Here is a 17411-nt window from a genome sequence, read left to right as displayed (position 1 = left end):
TGTTGGAAAGAAACTCAGATGAATGAAGCAATGCACAAAGAATGGTAGCAATGTCTTGCAAACAAAACTATGGTCAGAATACTGTCAGTGTTTATGATTGAGACATGGCATGAAATATTTTTTCAACAACTGTGTAACCTGACAGGGTGGAGGGATTGCCTTCAAATGGGCTGGTTGTTTTTAATTACTCTTAAAAGTGATTGAGTGTTTTCTCTCTTTCCTCACTTCACCAGGATAAAATGTATTTTCCCAAAGGGATCAGTCCAGTTAATTCTTCCATTCAACATTCATAGATTGATAAGGACTGTACTATCTTTGGCAATCTGATGACACACAGTTCTACATTTCCTCCTCTTTTTGACTTAGATGCCAGATTTATCTAGTGCCTGGAAGAAACAAGGAACTGGGTGAGAGCCAGTTGGCTAGAATCCAGTCCGAAAGGTGAAGGTGATGTTGACTGGAAGAGCAGAATGCTTTGAGGACTCGATGAAAATCACACAGTTTATTTTACAAGGGTATCTGCTCAAATACATTATGCTCAGTTTCTATACAATAGTTTACGTGTAATAGCAAAGGGTCTATTACAGATAATTTTGCATCAAGAAATGGAACAGGCTCCTTTCAGCTAAGGATACCAATGGCATCTCTTAGACAAAATTATTAATAAAATTTGATGAATATATGTGCATGACAATATGCATAGATTACTATTAAGACTTGCTTTACCACACCCAAACTATCATGTCCCTCTGCTGATGTTCCTCCAGAACTTGTTTTTCCTAAAGGAATGTCTTAAGCCCAGCATCACATGCAAAGCTCTTCAGCTAATCAAGGTACATCCTAGAATTCATCCTCTGTGGAACTACAGCTAATGAGGATCAGGATACTTTCACGATGATGACTTTTTTTTTCTCAGGTCTTTGTACCTGGTTTTAAGTTGGTGTCATAGTCCATAAGAAATAGCACCAGCTCCAGAAATGCATGATCCATGGTGGAGATTTCAAACTGTCCAAATCAAACCTTACAAAATGACTTTATTATTGCTACACACACTTATATGATATCCAAAAGCTGATGTGAAACAAAGTTATGTCTCATAATGCGAGTGAACAGCAGGTTGAATTCTACTGTCTGTAAATAGACTGAAAACCCACAGATATGGATTGAATAGTTTCTTCGTCATCCTTGGGCACTTCCCAAGGATGTTATTTCTCCTTTATTTTGACTGGATGACATTTTGGGCATTGTCCAGAACTTATTCCTTGCCATCAAAATGACTGCTCGGGTGGGGGTTTATGGGTAGCAAAAGCATTTTGAGAGGTTTATTCCACCATCACCTGGTTTCTAGGGTGGGAGGAGGCCTTCCATCTCCAGTCTTCTCCCAGCAGTGTCACATTCCTGCTCTTCTTGGTTGGAGGAATCTATCAAGACAGAGGCTGGGGCAAATTTCCCGCCTCACATTGGCAGAAGGACACTCCAGCAAGATGCTATGTAGCGCTGGTGGAGCAGCCGCTGTTTTGGGCTGGACCCTCCCGGACGAACAGCGGTCCTGCTCCAGGCCGCGGGAGCCGGAGGCCTGCCTGGTGCTCCCTCGTTCGCACCCCTCCCGCCGCTGCTCCCCGCTTCTCAGCCTAAACTGCAGACCACGCCGTCGGACCTTCGAGGGGACGATGCTGTGGCGACCCTGCAGCCCTCCCGGGCCGCTTTCCCCCTCGCCTTTCCCAGTGTATCTTCCTTCTCCTTCCCGAGTCCGGCGCTCCCCCCGACAGCTCTTTCGCCCTGAGGTTGCACTCGGGGCTGGGCGCCGCCGGGCGGGCGCCCCTCTCCGCCCGCCCCCCTGGACAGCTCCGGCGGCGGGCGGCCGGAGCGATGGTAGCAGCGGCCACGCAGCGTCTCCCGCCCTCCCCCTCCGCCCCCCCGCGGTCGCCGGGCTCGGTCCTCCCAGCGCGTCGCCGGCACCTTGGCTCCTCCTTGTCCTTCCTCGCGTGATTTTTATCGCGTCCATTTTTTTGTGCGGGGACAAATAAATAAATAAGGACCGCTGTCGTCCGCCCCCCACCTCGCAGCCCGCGCGGTGCCGCTAGGGGCGGCAGCCGGGCCCCGCGCCGGTCCGCTGGGGAAGGCGGTGGGGCGATGCAGAGCCCCCTCCCGTGACTCCGTCTCTCCGCCATGCCATGGGTTAGGCGGACTCCATCCCGCAGCCGAGAGGGCACCAACCAAGCGAGGCGGCGGCAGGAAGCGGCGCGGCCCAGCCGAGGAGCGGCGGCGAGAGGCGGCGGGAGGCGGGCGCGGCGCTCCGCGGCCCCCTCCATGGACAGCGGCGAGGAATTATGAGCCGCGGCCGGCGGCCGGGACTGGCGCTCGCCCGCTGGGGTTTCCCCCGCTGCGCGCCCCGGGGCGCCGGGACTCCGCTCTCGCACGCCCCCTGCCTCGCCCCCCCCCGGCAGCCTCTGCCCCCGTCTCTTGCCCCCTCCCCCCTCCCGCCACTGGTTCCGTCCCCGCTCTCCCCGCTGGGTGCTCGGGGTTAGGATAATCTCGCTCGCACCCAAACCACAGCGCTCCCGCGGCTAATCCTGCCCTTTCCCCTCTTCCTCCCCACCCCGCCTCCGGCCCTTCCTCTCCCGGCGCTGCCCTCTCCCCTCCCCTTTCCCCGTGCTCGCCCCCCGGGCCCCGCCGTCCCCGTCCTCCCCTCTGCCCCCCGGCGAGCCGGCGGCCGGGCGGGTGGGTGCGAGGTCGGGGCTGCCAGCCACCCCGCCCCTCCCCGGCGGGGCCGTCATTAGGCTGCCGGTTGATTACAGGGTATTGATTTGTATGTGCTTCTCCCGGCGCCGGCGGCGGCCGCTCCCGCTGGTGCCGCCGCGGCCGCTGGAGTTAGGGCAACGCTTCCCGTAGCGGCGGCGAGCTCCCACCAAACATGTCGGCTCCCGCCGGGCCCCGGGGTGGCCCCGCCGCTCCTCAGCCTCCTCCGGCTCCTCAGCCCGAGATGCCCGACCTCAGCCACCTCACTGAGGAAGAGCGGAAGATAATTCTGGCCGTCATGGACCGCCAGAAGAAGGAAGAGGAGAAGGAGCAATCCGTGCTCAAGTAAGGGCGGGCGTATCCCTTTCTCGTCCTCCGGGCCCTCGGTTGCGGGCGCGGAAGTCTCTTCCCCGGCCTCGGGGGCGGCACAGCCGGGGCGGGAGAGAGGAGCCGGGCGGCCGGGGGCGGGCAGGGGTGTCTCTCGCCGCCGGCTCTGTCCCGGCGGCTGCTCGGCGCCGGGCGAGTATGGGTCGCGGGGAGGGGACCTGCCGCCGCGGGAGCGGGCAGAGAAGGGGCCGGGAGGCCTCCGCGGCTCGAGCTCGCCGCCTGCCTCAGCCGAGCTCCGCGGGGCGGGCGGCGGCGCGGCGGCTCCGGCTCCGCACGCCCCGGCGCTGGCGGGGGCAAGGCGCCCAACATGGCCGCACAGGTGCCGTTCTCACCCGGCGTGTGCCATCAGGAGGAAGGGGGGTGGGTCGAGGCGGCGGTTGGCGCCGCCGGAGGGGGCGGATCGGCGGCATCGGGCACCGTCCCAGGGGCGCGGCGGGCTCTGGGCTGGTGGTGGCGGCCCTGCCGGCCGCTGGCTCAGCCGCCCGGGTCGGAGAGGGATCGCTGGGGCCTAGGCTCCGGCCGTCTCGCTGGGTGGGTTTGCCACAGCCGCCATCTTCCCCCGACAACGTGTCTGCCACCCGCCCCCGCCCCGCTGCTCTTTCCAAGCGTGAGCCCCGGCGCCGGGGGAAGCGGGGAGCCCTGCCACCCGCCCCACGCGGCCATGGGAGGCGGCGGCGGCCGGACTCCAGCACCGGGAGCTGTCCGGGCGGCCGGGCTCCAGCACCGGGAGCTGTCCGGGTGGCCGGGCTTCAGCACCGGGAGCTGTCCGGGCGGCCGGCTCCAGCACCGCGAGCTGTCCGGGCGGCCGGGCTTCAGCACCGGGAGCTGTCCGGGCGGCCGGCTCCAGCACCGCGAGCTGTCCGGGCGGCCGGGCTTCAGCACCGGGAGCTGTCCGGGCGGCTGGCTCCAGCACCGCGAGCTGTCCGGGCGGCCGGGCTCCAGCACCGGGAGCTGTCCGGGCGGTGCCGCCCCTGCATCCCTGCGCGGGGCTGGGTGGCCCCGGCCCGGCGGGTCCCGCTGCTGCCGCCCGGGCGCGGGGGCCGGGCGGGAGGGAGCTCTCCCCTTGTGCTGTGCCCCAGTCGCCAAGGGGAAGTCGGCGTTGTTGGACGTGCGGGGCTCCGCTCTCCGGAGCGCTGGGTCGTGTCCTTCCCCAGCCCAACTGGGTGACAATGAGTAAACTCAAGGAAACTGTCCTCCCTCTGCGGCGGAGTAGTCATGCTTACAAATAAGCAAAGCTACTACTATCGTGGACATGACTGTTGCTAGTGTGGTGAAGCTGAAGCACTAAGTGTCTTTTTATACCAAAATAAGCATTGTGTCCTGGACATGTTAACTGCAGCTGGCCCTTCACACTCAGTACCCGGCAGCTCTCTTCTTGGCTTTAGTTGCTGACTTTGGAAGTCTGTTTCCAAGATTCATTGCATTATTGTTACTGTCATAATGAAATCTTCAGATATCATTCGTGGGACAGCTACTGAACTGTGAGATGATCTCCTAAAACCGTTTCAATGTGTGTTTAAAAAGATATTTTATTGGGTGAACATTTTGAAGAATGATGGTGTGATGTGAGCACTGGAAATAAAGTGCCATACCTTGTTTCATCACTAAACACCTCACTGTCTCATGCTACACAATTTGATTGCTATTGTGTTACTTGTATTTTAAAGCAATTTAAACTCTCTCACATTGAGAAATCATGTGGCATATCAAAATAAATGCAAGTTTTTTGTCTAAAATCTCTGCATTCTTAAAAATAATTAAGAAAGAAGGAAATGGAAAATTATTCAGGCTGTATTTTAAGTATGCAATAGTAACATTACAGTTTTAAAGAAGGCTCCTGGCAACTTCTGTTGGGCAGTAATTTTTACAATCCAATATAAAGTATGATTTCAGTATGATGTGAGGATCAGCTTGAATCACCAAGCTCACAAAGAGTAAAGTGTTTTGAAGTAGTGACAAGGTAAAATCAACTTAAAAAATGCAACAGAACTGTTTTCATTTGTAATCTTCAGAATCTTGGAAGCAGACAGTGGACAAAATAAAGGTCTTAATCAAACCTAAACTATAAACTTCATGTGGGGTTTAATTTCTCAGTATGTTTCACTAAAGCTTCCTCTTGAGTTCTGTGTAAGCTGTGGGGGAAATGGTACAGCATAATGGATACACAAAGGATAGCCTAAACTCTCTTAGGAAAACGCTGTTGTCAATGGCATTTGGATAGATGACCCACAATATTTTACAGGATACTGAGAAGTGAAGTCAAATGAATAACTCAACAGTTTCATTTTTCTAAAGGTGAAGTGGCTCCTTGAAACATCAGGTACATGTTCATTTTGAAAATATCTACAGATTTATTAAGCACAACCCTCCATCAAAGTCATACCAGAGCTTATTCTGCATTTTTAGTGAGATATTACTGAGTTAAATTCCCCTGAAAGATGTTTTCCTTCTGTCAAGAGTAGAGAAAGAAAAAAAAACCCCATATTTATATGAATGAACTACCGTTATTGCATAGAGATAAATATAGAGCTAAATCCTGCAGTCTTTGTTCAAGTGTAATTCTCCTCGAAGGCAGGCTCCTTTTGAAGTGGAAGGTATTTTTGTCTGACTAAGCAATAAATTTGTGTCATTTCATTCCATAGAGAAATATGAGAGGATAAAAAAAGATGCTGAAAACAAGGGTTGACGTTTAGAGATATTATCAAAAGAACTGTACAAATATTTTAGAAAGGGGCAAGGATGGATTTCCTCATTTTTTAAAAAATATAATTTATGATGAGTGTCAGTATGAATGGCTAGTCCCTGGGCTCTGTTTCCTTTCTCCATTCTATTTCTATTTTGTGCTTTTCAAATTCTTATGCTGTGCCCATCACTGTGGTATTTGAGCATCTTCCAAAAGTGCATTAAGTAGTGTGACTCACATCTGTAATGTGGACTATTTATTCTTTTCCCTTCACTCTCTGGAGTAAATATGTGTGGATTTAAAATAGATACATAACTTCTTCTCCTTATGGTTGTTTTACTTTTTTTGGGGAAAGGAAATGCAGATGGTATTGAGTTGTAATCTGTAGCAACTAATAGTGGTCAGGTCAGCATGAATTCTTGCCAGGATTTGCTGGAACATGATGGCATGGAAAGCAGAAGCTTTCCAGATTTGCTCTCTGTGTTGGCCTGGTTTGCTCTGTGAAATACATCTAGCTACAGTTGTGCACTGTGTTCCTGTGATGGAGCTTCCTCTTTAAAAAGGAGGATGGGTAGCAAAATCTGCTGCTTTGACTGTCTCTCTTCTGAGATTTTTGAGACCCACGGCATGCATTTTGAATATTGTGTACTAGGAAGGTGTCTTTTTGTCAAGGTTATTAAATGGATATTTTTCGTAATATTTAACATGCATAATGCATGGCACTCAGAGAGAGTGAATTTATGTCTGTAAACTGAGTGTAAGTCCTTCTCTGCTTTTATAGGAATATTTACATATTTTGAACTTTTATCTTTGTGGGTGTTTTACTTTCATGCATATAGCATAAAACTTTCAATGACAGCTTTTCCTTTACATTATGCACATCTGTCCTCTTACAAATTCTATTTTTGTTTGTGTAAGCTTTCTGAAAGATTTTGGATAGCACTTTCCTCCATATGGATTAATTTATGGGATCAGTCTTGTGCTTTTTTACCTTTAATTTGTACTTTTTCTATATCAAAGGACTGGCTTGAGAGGATGCACACAGGAAAAAAAAGATTTGTACAACATGTTAGGATACTGACGTTATTTGTAAAGACTTATGTTTCAGCCTGTGTGATGTGCATATACACTTTTCTACTTGCAGTATCATGAGTTTCTATCTCCTTTGCCTAACTATTCTAAAGATAAAATGCTCTTCTTGTAAAGTTGACTCATGGCTCTGAAAATACAGGCATTTCAGCTTTTCACGGGTATGGACAGTTTGGCCCAGTAGAAGATATGTTTTCCCAGGAGAAATTGGTTGTCCAGCTTTCCATATATTTTCAAAGCATCACAGGTTTACCATGAGGTCCTTATAAAAGATCCCGTTTGTATGTGTGTGTGGCTGAAATCGACTGGCATTGTCATCTGTTGTATCCAGGGGGAGAAGACAGATGGAAACACAGTGGCCTGGCTAGAGGGTGGTTGCTCTCTATCAGCCACCACCGTCAAGTCCATAGGTAGCTTTAGGAAGGTATGACTGATCGCAGGCTTGCGTGTCCTCAGTTGCTCTGTGTCTGTGGTTGCCCAGCCACAGTAATAACTGGGTGGCTGTGGTGACTGAAACAAAAAAATACAGACCTCAGGACTCTGTATGGCACCGTGGGTAAATGAGATGTGGGGCAGGATGCTGGGCCTGGGGGAAAGCAAGCAGTAGACTGATGGCTGTGAGTCGCAGCAGTGTAAATATCCGCCTCACAAAGCTATTGTAGTGCTTTATAAATAATTATCCTGGTTTATAAATAACTAACTCTGATTTACGCTGCTTTAAAAGCATTGCATATTTAGGATTTGGCTTTTGGGGCTGGAGGGATGACAGAGATGTAGGTGGTGATTATTTGTTTTGGTTTTTTTTTGAAAATAGAGAAATGTATGTGGGAATTTACAGAGTTTACTGCAAAAAAAATTTGCTTTTGGCTACATCATAAATTAGGACTCCAGGTAACTAGTTATTTATTTTAAATTATGGTCCCATAGCTTTACGCTGTGTTTTGCCAGAATCTGAAGTGCTGATCAGAACAATCCATTGCCACACCACTATTATTTGGCTTTTGTTTCTTTGTATTATAAAATAAAGTATGGTCAAGAGGACTTTAAAAGTAATAACTTCATGCAGTGTAAATAAGTGATAGTGGAAGTTATATGGAAAGATATAATTGAGGAAGATGGTTGTCCCCTGTCCTGGCCTCCCATCTTTCCGGCCTTTTTCCCTTCCTACTACCTCATTCTCTGCTTCCTCCTCATATTCTTTGTCGTCTCCCCCTTTTTTGTGTGTTTTAACCATTTGTACTGCTTTTTGGGCATCTCTCAAAACTGTAATTATCCCTTGCTCTTCTCTCAACCACATGCTTAGACATTTCATACTGTAGATAATACTTGTCAGGATGTTACAGCTTGTACCATTTGCTCTTCAAGAAGACCCAGTGTTTACAATTGTTCTGTAAAGCATCTAGCACACTTTTGGGCACTGTCTACAAATAATAGCAGTAGTACTTCCTCTTAGTGACTAAGCAGGATGTATCTGGAGATTATACAGTCTGGGAGTTACACTGGGTTTGCTAATATTATTGTTTAGTAAAATTTCAGAAGGCTGAAATAGTGCTGATGTTCCCGCATTCAAAAAGTACAAGCAGAATGGGTTGGATGTAGAAAGGCCTGACACCATATGAGGCCAAAAAATAGAAAGATTTAGTCAACAAAGAACCCCAAAAATAAGTATTTAAAACCAGCTAGTATGTGCTTTTTGAAAAAAAAAAAAAATCTTGTCAAATAAATCTGCTTTTACAATGCTTTGAAACAAAAAGAAGAAAACATTTAATTTTACGTATTGAAGACAAGACCACAGACCATACTTTAAGGCACTGAGACTGTATCCTAGAAAGCAGTGACTGGATGAAATTCAGTGGTCTCTGGGAGCGAGGTTAGGGGGCTGAATGGTCCATTCTGGATTTTGTCTGCATGCATTTCTGAGCTGAGTAATGTTTAAATAACTGAGAATGTCAAATAATTGATTTTTCCATTGAAACAACAGCTTAATTAATGTTTATATTGGAAGTGTAAAAATACACAGAAGGTTACTACAGAACTGACACAAAATGTGTTTTTACCCTGCCAATGAGGTTTTAAAATACTTGCAGCATATTCAGTGTTCCATAATAAGGAGTAAAAAGTAAGATAATGCTTTGAACATTGAAATTTAATCCATTGAAATGTGAAATTAGTCATGTGTATAAATGTTCAGTTTTTATCTGTAAGGTAAGCTTGACAGCCTTGGTAATTTTCTTCAGTGAATGCCACCTCTAACCCTCTGCTCTACTGGCTTCGTTAAAGTTTTACTGCTGTATTCACAGTCGGTCAGAAGGCTATGAAAGTTTCTAAGTCCATTGGTCCTGCCTTTCCCAAGAAGGATTTTTTTGTGTGTGTGTGTTGCCATCTTTTGTTTTTATTTCAATGTCTTCTCTGATGGCTTTTTTTGATAGCAACTTGAGGAGATAAAACCCAAAAGAACACAAGAAATTATGAATTATGATATCTTCTATACTTGTTTGACTGCAACAGACATTGCACCTTAACAGTGAGCTTTGAGGTGGGGATGATTTTTCCAGTTAAGGTTAGATCATGTGGGCTTTCTTAATCACGTCTCACTATATCCTGGTTAACAGCTACAAGTTATCATAGACAACTTGATCTCTTTAAAAGTGGGCAACAGTGAGTCCTCTTAATTTAGACTCCTAAGAAAAATCTCTTTAAATACTTATTGTTTAAAAATGTCATTCAAAACCAGATGTCTCAGGCAAATTAATTCTTGTTAGAAATCTTAAGTTCAAATCAAACCATGTTGTTTTCAATTCTTACTGAATATAGATTTTGCCTCTTGCAAAACTACGTGGTGTACCAGGAGGAACTGTTACATTTTTGAAGTGTAACTGTCTGTTGAGGGTATATTATAGTTTATTTGTCAGAACAGTTTGCATCTAATCTGATAGTGCTTTTGTAAATTCAGTAAACCCCAGTAATTATGTCTCGTGATCTGTTAAACTTCTGATGACACAATGAAATTGCAGAATCAGGGCTATGCTGAAAAGCTGCTTATGCGTAGTATTATGTTGTGACTGTTTCCTCATGTTGTTTCTCCAAGGTATTGTCTTGAAGCTGCAAAGGGATCAGTCAGGACTGAGATGATAAGAGTTACGGTAACAGTACTTGATTGTATAGGAGGCTAGCAGTGCATTTAAGAAGTTAATATGTATCATTTCTGGAGAGTAGGAGTTTGAAGTAATTTATACTGTTCTCTGCTGTTTTCATTGAAGGTGGAAGACAGTTCTTTTACAGTGTCTAATTAAAATATCAACTGTCATCACATTTCTCTGCCTAAACATGTTTACAGAGTGATCTTAGTTGCTTTTTAATAAACTGAAATTAAATTAATACATTTTGGGAAGGAGTTTATAATGGTGTACTTTAGGTATCTTCTGGAGTTTTGAAGCTTTGTGACTAAAGAATTGTCCCATCCCAACAGATGGGATGGGGGATGAGTTAACTCTGAACGTGATACGTGCCCCGACCCAACAGATGAGATCAGGTGTGAGTTAACTCTGGGTATTTCTGTACGGTTATGCAAAGTGAGTGACAGACAATGATGCCAGAGGTCCGATTCAATTATGAATTTACTAAAAGCACGTGGTGGAATACAAATTACAGCAATTAGTGACTTGGCAAAAGTATGTTATAATATCACAAAACTTATCAATACATTGACAGCAAAAGTCCTTCTAAAAACAGTGGATTGGCAATAACTAGTAACTATAATCCAAAACTTAACGAGACTTTAGTAGCAGAACTTACAATGATATTACTTTTGTATGTTCAAGAAAAGGAAGAAAAAAAAAAAGACAAAGAAGGAAAACTAAGATATCAGAGAGAGAGAGAGAGAAAGATATCACCACTCTACAGGTTATCGGTCCAGCGATTATGTCCTATGGAGGGAGGGTGGTCGCACTGAAGACTTCAGTCACGCTGTGCACCATGTACATGCCACACCTGATGCCACACACGGGGTCATTTTATAACCCAGTTCATTTACATGTGGGTGGTTCATCTCCTCCCTCTGTTCGCTCTTCATGCTAATTAGGAAGATTCTTCTGGAAATGGGTCTGGGGTCTTCAAACTAGGGGTAAGTTCATGGTACTGACCAGAAGTGAATTGTTTTGCTTGTCAGGTGTAGCTGTTAGTTCGTGGTTTCTTCTGGTAATTGGTTGTCCAACAGATGGTTCACCTCTATCATTCCAATTAGGCCATGGGACCTTCACTCGATTGCCTTTATCTTACAAGATATCTGCCACCACAGCCATCTATCTCTTCTGCCAAACACAAAATAAAACCTTGGGAAAGATAAGACGAAATGTCTGCCTCCACAGCCATCTATCTTATCCTCCCAAAGTAACAAAACCTAGATGTTTAAGGCATAACACAGTCCTTTGTTCTGCTAAGGATGGGGGCAAGGCGGGGGAGTGCTTCAAGGTTGTCACAAGAACATCTTTGATTTAGACTTTACACTCTTTTATTAAAACCATAGTGAAATATCCTGTTTGTTTTAACAGGAGTTAGTGAGAGCTGAACTTGTGTTTCAAAGAAGTCCTAATGCTTCTATTTAGAAAATTTTGAAAGAAAATCTTTAAACTTTAAATAAAACATCAACAAAAATTTCCTTTTTACTGTCTGTGTGGGGCTGGTTCTTTCTTCTTCAATCTCGTATCAAGTTGTTTAGATACTTTCTGATGACTTATTCTCTATTTATTTAACATTAATATTTTTAAGGTGAATGGTTTCTTATACCAAATATTATATTTTATTTCTACACAGAACATCTCACAGGTCATGAAGCATTACTAGGTATTTGATATAATGTGGCATTTTGGTTCTATGCATTTGTGACAGCATGCTTTCTTTAGAATGAGTATTATCTTAAGCATATGAGGGACATCAAATGTTCAGACCTTTAAATAAAATTGTTAGTTAGAAGCACCCTTTTTTTGAAAAGGTTTTGCTACTATCTCTCATATAACTTCTCAGAAACAAGTACTCCAGTGTGTTAGCAAGAAATCTTTTTCCGTAGGCTGCTACTCTAAGTCTCGGTGCATTTATACATTTTTTCTCTTTAAAGAAAGAATAAGTGAGTAACAGTGCTTTTAAAGCACAGCTAACATGTAGAATAGTAGAAAATAGGGCTTGTTGTGACCTCAAGAGGTCTTCCAATTCATCCCTTGCCTTGTGGTATAACCAACTATAAGACAGCAATTCCTGACACTTATTTGTCCCAACTGTGAGGGCCCACCTGGCCAGTGGAATAAGTAGGCTTCACAGCTGAGGCAAGGCCATGTAACAGATGATAGACATAACTCAAGCTAATCAGCTCTGCAGAGGCTATGCTGCCTACACAGTAGAAGGTGACAAGTGGACCAAACAGATCTTAGGGTAAAGCTCTTGGATCCAGGATGAAACTTGTACAGATGTTTCAATTCCAGTTTACTACTGAAAGGTATGAGAATGGCAAACCTGACTAGTGACCTAACTAGGGATGGAGATTCCTTGATCTCCCTGGATAATTTGTCTCAATTACTAAGAGCCATCACCCTTACCATTACATTTTTTCCCCTACTGTTAAACCTAGATCTCTTTCCTGCCATTTGCTCCTTACTTTGTACTCAATGTAAATGCAGAGCAGTCAGTTGCTTTTGTCTTTGCAGCAACCTTTTATATATTTCACATATGTGATCATATCACCTACTGTAGATTCTCATTGTCTCCTTTCTGTAGACTCAGCAGGTCTTATTTTCTAGGCTTTTGGCCATTCTTGTTGCTGTTCTTTATATACTTTCTAACTGATCTATTTTGAAATACAGTATCCAAAACCAGACACATACCAAACAAAAGTGTGTGTGTGTGGGAGCACAAAGATAACATCATGTGTCTTGCACAGAACACTTTCCTTGTACAGCCAGTGTCGTGTGTGTTTGGGTTTTCTCTTGTGGTATAGCATTATGAATTCATGGTCAGCTTGTGATCTGCTGTATTTTCAACATGCTTTTCTGCAGAACTGCTGTTGAATCAATCATTCCTCATTTGTGTTTTGAAGTTCATTACCTCAGCTATGCATAGTGTTTGCCTTCATCCCCAGTGAGCTGTATTCTGTCTGTATCAGATGCCTCTTATGCAGTTTGTATCAGAGTGCTTAAGTGGAATGCACAAACAGCCCTTGGAGCAAGAACAAGGATTTGCCTCTAGCGAGTATCCTGATCACAGAGCTCTTTAGACTTTCTCTTGCTTGTCCATATATTCACATTCCTGGCTGCACAGTTGCACAACTTCACTGGTAGGATCTTATTCTAGTTTTGCCCATAGCTTGTTTGTTAGGGAAGAGAGCTGTGTTCAAATCTCAATCTGAGAAGGATCTACAACACAGATCTGGCACCTCCTTGGAAGGACATAACTGCTACAGTCTTGTAAGGGAGACAGATGTGTCCTCTGGCAGTTTTATTTAGTCTGTGGAAGCTGTTGGCTGGCTTATAACAAATTTGACAAAGAAATTAAGGTCCCAAAGATACTTAATTACTAAGGGCCTAATGAAAATAGATGGATAGTGGAAAGGGATTGTCCACACTCCTGACTGTGAAAAGTCTGTTCACACCATATTACATCTCAAGGAGTCCTTACGGGGAAGAACAATAGAAGACTTCTTTAGGCTCATCTTTGTTAATCAAAATGACTGTCTCAGTTTTGGTATCTTTTTCATTCCCATGTTACAACATTTGGAGCTTGGGTTAAGGATTGAGCCCAGAGACTCTCTGGGATTGCTCTGACCACATATGAATATCTGCAGTGTAAGACATCTACATCTGAAATCTCTTAGATTCAGTTTAAAGCAAATGGAAATGAAAAGGCACCTTTAGGATGTGATCAATCTCATCTCAAATTAGACATTTCAGACAGGCTGGATGAATTGCAGAGCCAGTTTCTGGATATGGACTTAAAAAGAAGATTGAGTGAATGTGTCAGATGTAGAGGTCTACTTTGTAGACATCTTGAGCTAGGTAAATTGAATCTCACTCTCAGAGTTCTGGCTTTGAGAGTAACTCTTCACAATTTGGTCTTAAAGAATGTCATAGCCACTTTCCTTACTGGCACTGACTTCTATGGTTCTCCAGACTTCTTTAGAAGCCTGTTTGTCGACCTGCATCTTTTGCATATATTTCAATCAATTATTAATTAGGGCATGCTTATTTATCCATATCTTTACTATTTAAAACTCACTTCTGGGAACCTGAGCATGTTTCCTTTCTGGTCCAAGGTTATTCTTAGGAGTTGGTATATCTCTTATTCTAAATTCAGAAAGCCTTCGAAGAATGAGATGTAAAAGAAGACCTTGGAATATAAGATCATTCCAGCATGCAGGATTAAGCATACCTATCAACAAAAGTACATTGCAAAGAAAATCTTCACATGCCATTCACCAATAAGAATAATGAGTGGATATTTTGAGACAGAAGATAGAATCTCGTAGCTGAAGCTAGTCTGATTGCTAGATGAGAAGTTACAAACACAGGATTTGTCTACTACTTGTAAACTTAGGACAGTGTAACATTAAGACTGAAAGAAAAATCTATAAACTCAGTTTAAGCTGATAATTTCTTTCCTTAACTCACACACCATCTCTCTTGCCATGTATTAACAGAAGTTCAAGAGATTTCAACATATGCTTTGAATATCTTCTATGCTTTGAATATCTTCTATGCTTTGAATTATTTTCTGCCAGTTAGCCATTGGTTTAATAATATTTTTGTAGCTACTGTGTATTTGCAAGTTCGTAGGTCACTTTTGATAGTAGTCTGTTAAAACCATGCTATTGAATCGCTGTGCATTCTGAGTTCAGCACTCCCTTGCTTTAAAAGCCTGGATAAACAGGTACCTGTGAAAGATGTTGTGTGGTATAGAAATCAAGTATGTTTTTGCTGAATCAGGCCCTAAGACAGTTCGGGAACATGGATTTTGATTCAGCATGCTTTCATCAATTTGGTTAGTCATTGCGATTATGATTCATTTCATTCTGTGTAACCGACTGCTGCACAGTAAATGACAGCTGAACCATGTATTACCTAACAGCTAGAAAAATAGCATCACTGTCACGTTTAGAAGGCTGAGGAGTATACTTTTACTGAACACGTGTTTTGTACGAAAGTTAAAATGCTTTGGGAAAATCTTGCTTTTTCTCAAATGACTTGCAGCATTACAGATATGAAATATCACAGTAGTGAACTGTTTAAAAATAAGAGCTTAATTTTAATTTATGAATAGAATGAGGCTTCTTGTTCTGATTTTTAATAATTTATGGGCTTTTTGCATTAGTTGTAGAAGTATGCCTGTGGACACTTTGCTGATAGTCTGATTTACATGTAAGTGGTAGATTTGAGGAGCTAAATTTAACTGATTGGGAATATTCCTCAGTGCTGATTTTACTTCCATACTAATATATATAACATCAGAAGACGTTTCAAGTGAAGCAGTAATTTTAATTATTCTGCTGAACTTTACCATAAATGCCAGGAAAATTCAAAAGTTAGCAGGTCGTGAAGATAAGCAGAACCCCAATATGACTGGAATAAAATTGTATTTTTACAAATTGTATCTTTCATGTTTAAACATACATATCAGAAAATCCAAATATATTTTTTTCCTGCCTTGTTTATGGTTTATCTGAAAAAACGCTGTTGAGGGTACTATGAAGGCTCTGAGCCAAGAAAAGGTATTTTCAGGGTAGAGTACAGAGAAAGTACTTGGCATTTGAAAGTGTTGAATTCTGACTGCTTGATATCTGAACACGCAGGTGCCCAAAGATAAATGAAATTTAATGGACTACAGCTGAGCATTGATGTACATTTATGTATTTTGAATTTATTTAGGCATGGTTGGAAGATAAGTGTTTTAAACTACTTTGTAGTGTTTATGTTAACATGTCTTCCACAGAATTTGAGTGTTCTTGTCTAAAATTTGGTCTGAATCATATATTTGAAAAGTCTTTCTAACAGATATTCTCCTGTATAGAAGAAGCTTTTATTTGGTGAAAGGTAAAATGAAGATTTGGTTAGATTTGTAATTATTAGTATGAATGGTCATATTTGTTCTGCACAAACAATAGAATTAGGCCATTACAACTCTGACACTTGTGCCTGAACTTAACTTCTCAGAAGTAAATAACTATTTTTTAACTCAGTAGGACCAGTTATTTACAAGTGAGAGAACCATTAATTAAAAGGAATATAGGTTAAAATAGTGCCTTTGTAATAAAAAACAAATAAAAATTAAAAAGCATTCACTGAAACTAGAGTTTCACTGTGGAAGTTGAGTTACAGCTCATTAGTTAATAATCAGTTTGGTGGTTTATTTTATTTTATTTTATTATTTTTTTTTTTTTTAGTTTTTAACCATTGTGCTTTGCAAATTACAACATTTACTCTTTCAATAAGAAAGGATTTCCTGAAATTTTACCAGTGAATTAATTAGTTCACTGGGTCATTAAATGAGTAAAGGCACTATTGTATATTTGTTGTTGTTATTATTGAAATAATTGAATTATATACTCCTGATCTTATTCTTAGGTTAAATAAGAGTAGTTTACAGTTGCTAGAATTTTTATCACTCTTCATAACAACAAGGTTTTTCTTTGGCTTAGGAGTTTTTTATTATAGTTATCTGTGAAAAGTTTGCCTTTTGAAAGGACTGCAGTTCCTAACACAAGTAAGACTAAGCACTTCCTTAATAACAATGACCTATTTTAAACCAGCTCCTGCCTCCCATTGGTGCTGCTGAGTGTTCAGTAAAGCTGCCCACAAGAAAGATGGTGGCTTATGTTAAAAGAGGGAAATTACCATTTAGTATCTTCTATCTTGGACATAAATATCTTTTATTCAGTATTTGTAAACTTACTGAATATTATTATCATGATGTGGAAGGAAGTTTATACAAGAGCTCTACTGTGCATTTCTATTGCTTAATATGTTCCGTTGTCATTAGTATATATTTTAGGGATGGTTTGAACATTTGCATAATAGTTTTTGTATTTACATTAGTGAAATATATTTGACCCTTAGTTTCAGTTTAATAAAGTTTTTCTTCAAAAACTTTCTCTATGTGTGAAATAGAGGGAAGGATTGTTAATGAACTCTTGCCCTTCAACCCGATTATTCTTTGCCTTTTAATTAATAATTAGGTTCATAAAAATAAAATGAAAAATAAAAAAAATGAAAACTTACAGAATATTTTATACGTAACCATGTAACTTACTAGATTCAAAACTAAAAATTATATCACTTCTTTTTCAGTACGGAGTAAGTATTTACATTTGCTTTACATGTCCAGGTGTTGGGGGAGGCTGCAGGGGTGGCTTCTGTGAGAAGACACCAGGAGCTGCTCTCATATCAGACAGAGCTGGTTTCAAACAGCTCCAAAACGGACCCGCTGCTGGCCAAGGCTGAGCCCATCAGTGACGCTGGTGGCATCTCTGCAATAA

General features: G+C 42.9%; 1 protein-coding gene across 25 annotated transcripts in view; it reads left to right on the top strand.

The window, feature by feature from the left end:
- The first annotated feature begins 1859 nt into the window (after positions 1–1859).
- Positions 1860–17411, top strand: part of RIMS2 (regulating synaptic membrane exocytosis 2) — a 466824-nt gene continuing 451272 nt past the window's right edge. For 8 of the 25 annotated variants that reach the window (XM_071803873.1, XM_071803878.1, XM_071803889.1 and 5 more), the window contains exon 1: positions 1862–3084. In XM_071803873.1, the coding sequence (XP_071659974.1) occupies positions 2915–3084 (170 nt within the window). In that variant the 5' untranslated portion in view covers positions 1862–2914. Of the gene's footprint in view, positions 3085–17411 lie in introns of all 25 variants that reach the window. The other 17 variants (XM_071803876.1, XM_071803871.1, XM_071803870.1 and 14 more) reach the window with 5 other exon arrangements.

The sequence above is a fragment of the Patagioenas fasciata genome, chromosome 2 (genome assembly GCF_037038585.1).
Source record: "Patagioenas fasciata isolate bPatFas1 chromosome 2, bPatFas1.hap1, whole genome shotgun sequence".
Taxonomy (NCBI): Eukaryota; Metazoa; Chordata; class Aves; order Columbiformes; family Columbidae; genus Patagioenas; species Patagioenas fasciata.
Note: the sequence above shows the minus strand (reverse complement) of the source record. Positions and strands in the feature narration are given on the sequence as shown.